Here is a 10,797-nt window from a genome sequence, read left to right as displayed (position 1 = left end):
ACACATTTATAAAAAAATATTAAGTACATGCCCCAGTTGAGGGAATATTCTTCTTCTGTCCTGTTACCTCCTGTATGACATTTTCTTCCCATGCAGTCTCTGTGTCCCTCCCTGGTGCTTTTTAACATCAGTCTTTTCTCCCTGCTGTTTCCTTGTCTCAGGTACTGCAGCTGTGAGGAGTTTGCAGCAGATGCTCACCTCGTCTTCAACAACTGCGAGCTGTTCAATGAAGACACGTCGGAGGTGGGAGTGGCTGGACACTCCATGAGGCGTTTCTTTGAGAGCCGCTGGGCGGAGTTCTACTCGAATAAGGACAAATAGGAGCCTGCGGCGTTCCCCCTGATGGTGGGGCTGTATACTGTTGGTGCTTCCACCGTCCCAGTCACACACTCTCCATTACCGCTAAGACTGTCTGGAGGTTCTTCCAGCTATGTGTATTCTCATGTATAGATATATATGTATAGATTTTGGCTATTTGTCTGTTATCGTTTCCTCCACCGGCCTAATCTTTTCCAGGCCCACAGCTGAACTGGCTTGACCTTGTACCCATTCCCCGTAACAGAGTGAGAACATGTCTCTCTTCACTTTTCCTTCCCCCACTCGTGTCTCCTCATCATCACCTCGGCACATCAGCTCCTGTTTGCGTTCTGCTGTCACATCCTCTCACAAGCCCCATGTCGTAGCGAGGCCTTTGGTCAAGCCCTGCTGTGGGGCGACACAGCCTCAGGCTCACAATGAAGGTCAGGGACTGATCACACTATTGCAGCCTAAGTGCTGCACACTGGACCTGATTAGCACCGCTAAATGACAAAATGGATCTCAACAAACTCTTCACTGAGCTTGGGCCATTTCTTACCTGTTCAATGGAAACGTAATGTAACGTGGTCTTATGCCTAGAAGTAATTTTTTTGCTCAATATATTTTTATTATATATTCTATATATAAATATATATAAAGATTACAATAGCTGGGATTATTTAATAGCAATAGCTTGTAGTGAACGTGTACAGATTACCTTATAGAGATGTCTAGACGATTTATGAAAAGGCCAGTTAAACTAAAAGGCATCTGTCCTTGGACTGTCACGAGTAGACGTTTGTATAACCTCCACTTAAAGTCTTGGACGCACACATTCACACTTTTCACCAACACACACACAAACATGCACACGATTTCACACACATACCCACCTTCTGCTGCTGTGTGAAAGACACTGGTTTCTGAAACTGGAGGATATTTTTTTTTTTTTTTTTTTTTTTTTTTAATATATATAAAGTGTGTCAGTCGGACTGCGCTCAGACTCTTATATTTCACTGTCCCTTTTGTTGAGAGTAAATAATCCAGTAGTTACACCGCATCTGTGTCACAGACTATACAAGTGAAAGGATGCTCCTACAACACACAGCTCGCATTGAAATGTTGCTCTTGTATAGTACAAAATTGCCCCAGGTGAAGATTGTGTTTGCAGCTTCAAAACTGCAACTGATGCATGTTAATCTGTGAATCTGGAAGTGGTTATGTGCGAGGCTAAAATCCCCTCCATTTTAAAGGCTAGAATTGCAAAGGAGCTTTGATAATAAGGTACTAGGCACATTCCTGCCTGGTTTTGTCTTACATTCCTTTTTATTGATTTATGTGCTGTTCAAGGGCCCATGTACGATGTTGCGCGGCATGACTGGCGTGCTCTGAAGGCGACGGGATGATTCCACTGTCCGGGTTTTATTTAAACATGTTTCTTACACTGAACTCAAATCTGTTGATAGGAAGTAAACTTTGATGTTCCTTTATTACACTTGAGGGACAGATGTTTTTTCAAAAAAAAGAAGAAAAAAAAACACGAAAACCAAATGTGGTGTTAAGTGAATTTTTAATAATGTACAGTTTTGGTGACTTTAAATTTGTTCCTTTATATTTTTAGGACCAATTCATCATTTTTAAGAGGAGGTATTACAAGATGTTGTATTAAGGTGATGTAACACGTGTGCATCTGTAGAATGTACTGTGAGTTGAATAAAAACCACATCTAGTAGAGAGCATTATTTCTCTTTCTGTGAGTGTGTTCTCCATGTTTCAAACTGGGGGGGGGGTTCCCAAATCATGTACAGTGGAATCTTTTATTAATCACGTCTGTGCAACTCAAATTGAACCCTATAACCAAATTGTTTTCATTAATTCTCATTCAGATTATCATTTAATTGACACTTGTATATTTATTACATGAATATAAAGTAAAGAAATGGACAGCTTCACTTTTTACTGAATTTTTTTGACAGTTTTAAAACAGTGCTGCTGTTTCAAATGCTTTTCAAATTACTGTAGAAATTAAATTACTGTACTGGGTATCATTCAAATACATTATACAATACAGCACAGTACTGTATATAAAATTACACGATAGATCACCATGATCATGAACCATGATCACTACAAACTGTTTTCACTGTATTCCCATTTCCTCCTCCAGTTCAAAGGCATGCAGGTTTGGGAATTTGTTGATTCTAAATTGCCCATAACTGGAAATTCTGTCGGTCTGTGTGTGTAAGACCTGTGGTAGATTGGTGGCCTGTTTGGGGTGTACCCAGCCTACTTGCCCAGTGCATGCTGGGAGAGGTTTCTGCCCCTCCTGACTGAACAGGATTTGTGAAATAGATGGATATAATGCGCTCAGCTAACAAACTATTAGGAGCAGATCTACTGCCATTAAGAGTTTTGGTATTAATATTTTGTTAACTTGTATTAATTTGCTGTAAAATGCCCACAACTATTGCTCTTTGATATATAGTATGGACAGAGCTGCTATGATTTGTCGATTAATCAATTTGACATCAATCAACAATTTTGATAATTGATCAATAGTTTTTAGTAATTTTCCAAACGAAACATTACTTGGTTGGTCAGACAAAAGAAAGCATCACTATGGGCTTTAAGAAATGGTGATTTTTCACTACTTTCTGATCTTTTACAAACTAAAAATAATCAGAAGAATAGTCAATACTAACAATAATACTTTGTTGTAGCCCTAGAAATGGGTATACAGGTGCTGGTCATATAATTAGAATATCATCAGTAATTCCATTCAAAATGTGAAACTTGTATAATGTTCATTCCACACAGATATGATATGATATATTTCAAGTGTTGATTGCTTTTAATTTTGATGATTATAACTGACAATTAATGAAAACCCCCAAATCAGTATCTCAGAAAATTAGAATATTGTGAAAAGGTTCAAAATTGAAGACACCTGGTGCCACACTCTAATCAGCTAATTAACTCAAAACACCTGCAAAGGCCTTTAAATGGTCTCTCAGTCTAGTTCTGTAGGCTACACAATCATGGGGAAGACTGCTGACTTGACAGCTGTCCAAAAGACGACCATTGACACCGTGCACAAGGAGGGCAAGACACAAAAGGTCATTGCTAATGTGTCCAAGCACATTAATAGAGAGGCGAAGGGAAGGAAAAGATGTGGTAGAAAAAAGTACAAGTACAAGAAATAGGGATAACCACACCCTGGAGAGGATTGTGAAACAAAACCCATTCTAAAATGTGGGGGAGATTCACAAAGAGTGGACTGCAGCAGGAGTCAGTGCTTCAAGAACCACCAAGCACAGACGTATGCAAGACATGGGTTTCAGCTGTCGCATTCCTTGTGTCAAGCCACTCTTGAACAAGACACAGCGTCAGAAGCGTCTCGCCTGGGCTAAAGACAAAAAGGACTGGACTGCTGCTGAGTGGTCCAAAGTTATGTTCTCTGATGAAAGTAAATTTTGCATTTCCTTTGGAAATCAAGGTCCCAGAGTCTGGAGGAAGAGAGGAGAGGCACAGAATCCACGTTGCTTGAAGTCCAGTGTAAAGTTTCCACAGTCAGTGATGGTTTGGGGTGCCATGTCATCTGCTGGTGTTGGTCCACTGTGTTTTCTGAGGTCCAAAGAGCCGTCAACGCAGCCGTCTACCAGGAAGTTTTAGAGCACTTCATGCTTTCTGCTGCTGACCAACTTTATGGAGATGCAGATTTCATTTACCAACAGGACTTGGCACCTGCACACAGTGCCAAAGCTACCAGTACCTGGTTTAAGGACCATGGTATCCCTGTTCTTAATTGGCCAGCAAACTGGCCTGACCTTAACCCTATAGAAAATCTATGGGGTATTGTGAAGAGGAAGATGCGATACGCCAGACCCAACAATGCAGAAGAGCTGAAGGCCACTATCAGAGCAACCTGGGCTCTCATAACACATGAGCAGTGCCACAGACTGATCGACTCCATGCCACGCCGCATTGCTGCAGTAATTCAGGTAAAAGGAGCCCCAACTAAGTATTGAGTGCTGTACATGTTCATACTTTTCATGTTCATACTTTTCAGTTGGCCGACATTTCTAAAAATCCTTTTTTTGTATTGGTCTTAAGTAATAATCTAATTTTCAGAGATACTGAATTTGGGATTTTCATTAGTTGTCAGTTTTAATCATCACAATTAAATGAAATAAACATTTGAAATATATCAGTGTGTGTAATGAATGAATATAATATCCAAGTTTCACTGAATGATTGGAATTACTGACATAAATCAACTTTTTGATGATATTCTAATTATATGACCAGCACCTGTACATATTAGTCCCTGAACTTCAGTACAAGTTGTGTGTGAAAATACTTGAATGTGAATTGTAATACAACATTTGAACTAACATGGAAAAATGGTATGGTATAAATGTGGCTTCTCAAAATATTACTGCTTTATTTTCCACACAGATATGAGGGATATATTTTGAATGTGCAGAATGTTTTGAGGATGAGGAGAAAATTTGCTGAAACAAAGAACCTATTAAATTCCAAGAGTTTATAAATGAATTAAAATTAATTAATTTCTCATTGACATGAAAAGGTACCACATGCTCATTTAAAGAGGTACACCAAACAAAGACACAATAGAGGAAGGAAAAAACTAAATCATGCCTGCATGTAGGGCTGAACGATTTGGGGAAAAAATCTAATCGCGATTTTTCTGCTAGATATTGCGATTACGATTTGATTTGCAATTTTTTGTATTGAAGTTTTGCTAAAGTTCAATATTCACTGCCAGTCCATTTTTGATGGAAGTCATGTCAAGCAGCACAGAGCAGATGAACCAGGCAAGAAGTCAGACACAGAACAGCACAGAGAATACAGTCGATTTCCAAAATAAAACACCTTTTGCAGACTCCAAGTTGTACATCAACAGTAAACACAGTTAAACAGACTAAAGAAAGAAACACTTTATTTAAAATCAAGGACAACTGAACAAATAAGCAAAATCTGAGCAAGTCAGCAAAATCAGACAGGCAAAATGCTCTTATTCTGAAATGCTCCATGTGGATCTGTAAGGTTAGCCTGCAGAGAGCGGACCTGTTATCCGTAGTTGAAGCACACAAAATGACAAACCAACAACACGCTAACAACGTGTAGGCTGAACGCTCCGCTGCTGAAGCACTTAAGTGTGAGTTGACGCCGGACAAAACCGCGGAACAGGAGGCGCATGGAGCGTGAGACTGGCGACCAGGTCTGTTGCACAAGGATGACAACGGAATGAATACGTAACTGCGTGACTGTATAATTAACCCACACTTTAATCGCCGTCTTCACGATGAGCTAATCGCGTTCTTTTCAAATTTCAATTTCGATTTGAAAACAATTAATCGTTCAGCCCTACCTGCATGTGTGCTGACTCAGCAGGGATGATATTGAGAAAAGATGATCTACAGGAGAAACAGATCTGAAAGCAACACAGAATACCCGAGAGCCTTTTTGTCTTATTTTCCATTATATGTTTTATCTTTTGAATTGTCACCTCTAACATGAATTTTGTGTTTTCCTTTGTATAATAAAGACATTTCCACCATAAATTGATGCATAAAAGGCAGAAATTGGTGCAGAATATTTCACCAGAATGCAGTTATTAAGTGTTAAATGCTCAAAATTTTATGGGGGCCCCCACTTAATGTGTCCCCACCAATGTTGAAAAAACCTACACTCTTGCATTTCAACAACACAATTACATGGGGGGATGATTCCCAGACACCTGGTTAGGTTTGGTCTCCCGATTTAGGTTATGGTGTTTGGAGGTTGGAGGAAGTATGCTGATTAACCACAATATTCATCAGTGACCGTGATTATTGACTTGGCTTTTCATCTATACGTGCTTTAAAATTGTGAGTTTGGCAGCTGAACTTTTAAAACTAAATTCCTGAGGATTGAAGAGTGATGTCTGGCCTACTCATAAAATACACCAACCTCAGCAATACCGAATCTCATTCCAAACTGTATTGAAAAGTTGGCAGCTCTAATGTAGTAATGATCAGATCCAACACACGGTGACTTAAATCACTGACTGTAATTTTTCAGGTAATTACTCAGGAAAAGTACTACCATCTTACTAGTGGCATAGACCTATGAAGCATCTGTATGTCATGTATATACTGTGAGTGTGCACAGACAGGCTAGGTACTGCAGTGGCATACATACAAAGAGCTGGTAGCTGAAGGTGAGCAGCAGTTGGACACTGTACACCTGTTCCTCAGGTTTTAGAGGTAGCTGCAGTTGAAAATTCAGAAGATCCAACTTCCCGTCCTGGTTCTGGTCTTCTTCTCTCACCTGTAGAGTGTATTCACCCACAGCCATTTTATTTTTTGACATCGTTAAAACATCTAATGTGATTAATGCAGGCAAACCCACAGAGGCCCCCACAAGCCACAGGGGACAATGGTATACATTTGAGGGAACTGTGGTAAATCTCTTACAGAAACAGCAGGGATCCGGAGGTTGGCCCCAAGCATGTTGTTAAGATGGGGAAAGGTGCTCCAGGCCACATAGTCTCCCTGAGTACTGGTTGCTGCCACCAGCAGAGTCTGGTACTGGAACCTCACAACCGGTTGTTCCTCATAAGTGCTTCTTTTGATCCAGAAACCTAAATGTGGAAATAGAAAACATGGCTTTATACATCGAGCATGCATTTCTACTTGTTTAACAAAAGCGTTGAAATATCGGTGTATTTAAAACTCAACATTTAGCAATCACGACAGAAGCAGTGACCATAATAGTTGAGCGTTTGACATCACAGCTGTGTACCTTGGCTCCTGTAAGCAACCAGCAGAGGTGGGATGTAGGTGAGGCAGAGAACAACAACCAGAAACAGAGTGGCTTTTGTGCAAACACTCGTTTTGTACCGAATCAAAGCCGGATGAGAATACACTTCATAGAAAGCCATAGGTAACGCAATAAATAGTGTTCGTAACCGCCAGTGTTGTGTATCAAGTCAGCCGGCTAGCCTGTTAATGCTCAAGCTAACATAACGTTAGCTGCTAACTGAGTGGATAAGCCCGGAGGACTAACGCGAGTGAAACTATCACAGACAACAAACACAGCTATTAACCGTCGTTAAGTAATATCCATCCAACAGCCTTCGAAATGCAGTCGTCTTTCAAGGCGTATTAATAAGCTATTTACGTTAGCACCCTAGCTTATGTAGTACCACGCACCACGCCATGTTTTAGCTTAGCTTAGCGTCTCACGGTTACCATGGCTGCCAGTAGTAGCAATCATGCTGCATTCAAGCAATGTTGGTCCAATCGTGGGTGGGAACAATGTGAACCGTAAATTAGCTACTTTAGCGGCGTATTTGGATTCCTCAACAAGTGAATCCAGACCCAATCGAACTGTGTTAGTCCTTAATAAGCTGAATTGATTGTATGACTGTTAATATATGATTTTATTTATATGTAATTAACAGCAATGATGGCTTTGCAGCCATTTTGCTTTGTTAACACTATGTGGAAGCAGTGGCGCACAAACATCTGGGGCCCCTACATATGCACCCTCAGCAGTCCCCCAACCCCCTTTAATATTACCATTGTCACACCTATACAAATATATAATTACTATGCAGTATTTCATCCAAACAAATAAGACATTCCTTGAATCAGACTTTATTTGCAGAATTACAATTTACAATTGATTTCCAACAAGTGTGCCCAATATGTTGAAACAACTAGCATTATAAAAATATATATAAACCTAAAGGCACAATCTATATACAACAATGGTAGCCCATCCATCCATCCATCCATCCATCGTCAACCGTTTATCCTGTGTACAGGGTCGCAGGGAACAATGGTAGCCCCAATAATAAAACTGAAATCACAAGATTAGAACCTGCTATCACTCTCAAACTGATGACTGGTCTCAATACAGAGAGTAATGTTGCATGAGAATGTTGATTTACAGGAGAAAACATATATAAAAGCAATACAGAATGCCCAAAAGCCTTAGTGCATTATATTAGATTATTATATTGAATTGTCAGCTGGCACCTGAATTTTTGTCTAAAATATAACAAAAAATATTCTTCTACTTCCTTTTAATTGGCTGATGTACTACTCACTGTGAAACTTTGACTGGGAAAATGGAAACATAGGCTCTTCTGTTCTGCTTTCCGTAAATCGTTTTGTCTGATTTTAGCAGGAAATCAAACCTGGTGACAGGCATTTAGAATAATTATATAGAAATAAACAATTTTCTCGTTGACCATTTGCTTATGTAGGTCATATGGAGGCATCAGTATTAAATTGAGACAGTTTTCTAACAAGTTAAAAGCTTCTCTTAGTAACTTTAACTGACTAGTATTTCTGGTGCTGACTAAGAATGTGTAGCAACGTTTAATCGACTGGTCGACTAATCCCACACATCCTTTGTATAGATGTTAAAACGAGACTGTAATTGCAGTTCTATGAATTCTGGATGACAGTCAGGTATTATAACTAGACATTAAACTATCTGAAACGGCTGAAATGCATCTGTAAGCCATCAGGAGAGGTAGAGGAACATTGGAGAAATGATCAATTCAATTCAGTTTTATTTATATAGCGCCAAATCACAACAACAGTTATCTCAGAGCACTTTTGATAAAAGAGCAGGTCTAGACCGTACTCTGTTATGATATTTACAGAAACCCAACAGTTCCCACCAAGAGCAGCACTAGGCGACAGAGGCAAGGAAAAACTTCCTTTTAAGAGGCAGAAACCTCGAGCAGAACCATGGCTCAGGGTGGGCGGCCATCCGCCTCGACCGGTTGGGGGTGAGAGAGAGAGAGTGCAAGAGAGGAACAGAGAGAAAGAGAGAGAGGGATGGAAGGAGAGAGAGAGGGGAGGGAGGCAGCCTACACAATACACACACACAGAGGTACAGACAGTAAAGGTGATGTTGCTATAGACTAAATGAATCATGGCACAGATATGTATAGTAGTGTTAATGATAATAATCGTAATGTTAATGATTATAATTACAATAATAGCAATAGGACTAGTAACAATAATTGTAGCAGAGGGTGTCGAGCAGGAACCTGGCAACCAGGTCTGTCGCACAAGGATGACAACGGAATGAATACGTAACTGCATGACTGTATAATTAACCCACATTTTAATCGCCGTCTTCACGATGGGCTAATCGCGTTCTTTTCAAATTTCAATTTCGATTTGAAAACAATTAATCGTTCAGCCCTACCTGCGTGTGTGCTGACTCAGCAGGGATGATATTGAGAAAAGATGATCTACAGGAGAAACAGATCTGAAAGCAACACAGAATACCCGAGAGCCTTTTTGTCTTATTTTCCATTATATGTTTTATCTATAATGGGAACGCAGGAACACGGGGGCAGCAGGTTACTCGCAACCACAGATCCAGACTCCACAGCTCCAGAGCCAGAAACACCTGCAGGAAGTGATGGGAAGAGAGAGGAGAGGGATGAGAAAGCACAAGACTACCGGAAAGGGGAGAAGTCGAGTTAGTAACATGCATTAATGAGGTTGCATACAAAGGGAGAGAAAGAAGAGGAGAGAGGAGCTCAGTGCATCATGGGAAATCCCCAGGCAGTCTAGGCCTATAGCAGCATAACTAAGGGATGGTTCAGGACTCACCTGAGCCAGCCCTAACTATAAGCTTTATCAAAGAGGAAAGTCTTAAGCCTACTCTTAAATGTGGAGATGGTGTCTGCCTCCTGAACCCAAACTGGAACCTGGTTCCACAGGAGAGGAGCTTGATAGCTCAACGCTCTGGCTCCTAGTCTACAATCAGACAGCAGTGATTTGCGGGACGGACAGGTGATTCACCCAACCCTCACCGCACTTTATATAAACAAGATTAATGAGCAATATTTATAACAATAACTTTAGTAAAATAGCCAGAGTCAGGATGCCATGTGCCATTGTGCCACTATGTGCCCCTTCCAGCCGAACTCCTCCTAAGAGCAACTTGTTCCCCTTGTTCTGTTTTATATCTAAATCTACATTTCTCCACTGCAGAGGCGCTATCCACAGCATGCAGGAGTAAATATTAGTATAATATTACTTAATTTAAATATAACATTAAATAAAAAGTATAATGTTAATTTAATAGTATACTGTTGTGTATGTGATGTGAACAAAGTTTGTCCACTTCAAATATCTTCCTATTAACGAACTAGTGTATGACAAGTGGACAGGGGTCATATCTCCCTGTTGCTAATGATTTGGGAGCTGAAATAGTAATATGTTGGTCTCTGGGGCTGTGTGTCACTCTTGCCAAATATCAGAATAGCAGGAAATCTGCCATGTGGAATACCTTTCAAATAGTGTAGTAACGCTTCCCAAATGTCAGAATGACACGTACCAGGCCTGGTTCCTGGAGGAAAACGCAGAGTACCAGTACCACAAACACCCATTCCAAGTGACTCAGGGGGGCCTGAAACACACTCCCACAGAATGTGCTGTTACACATGGCCTGGGT

The 10,797-nt window shown here is 40.4% G+C and overlaps 1 protein-coding gene across 1 annotated transcript in view; it reads right to left on the bottom strand.

The window, feature by feature from the left end:
• The window catches only part of tmem231 (transmembrane protein 231), a 21,895-nt gene extending 14,319 nt beyond the window's left edge, over positions 1–7,576 (bottom strand). The window contains exons 1-3 of the mRNA XM_046037732.1: positions 7,108–7,576; positions 6,780–6,946; positions 6,505–6,633 (exon numbers count right to left, since the gene is read on the bottom strand). Coding sequence (XP_045893688.1) covers positions 6,505–6,633; positions 6,780–6,946; positions 7,108–7,246 — 435 coding nt within the window. The 5' untranslated portion in view covers positions 7,247–7,576. The remainder of the gene's footprint in view (positions 1–6,504; positions 6,634–6,779; positions 6,947–7,107) is intronic.
• Positions 7,577–10,797: the final 3,221 nt, after the last annotated feature.

Source organism: Micropterus dolomieu, linkage group LG22 (genome assembly GCF_021292245.1).
Source record: "Micropterus dolomieu isolate WLL.071019.BEF.003 ecotype Adirondacks linkage group LG22, ASM2129224v1, whole genome shotgun sequence".
Lineage (NCBI taxonomy): Eukaryota > Metazoa > Chordata > Actinopteri > Centrarchiformes > Centrarchidae > Micropterus > Micropterus dolomieu.
The sequence above is the reverse complement of the archived record's forward strand: the minus strand, read 5'-3'. Positions and strand labels throughout refer to the sequence as shown.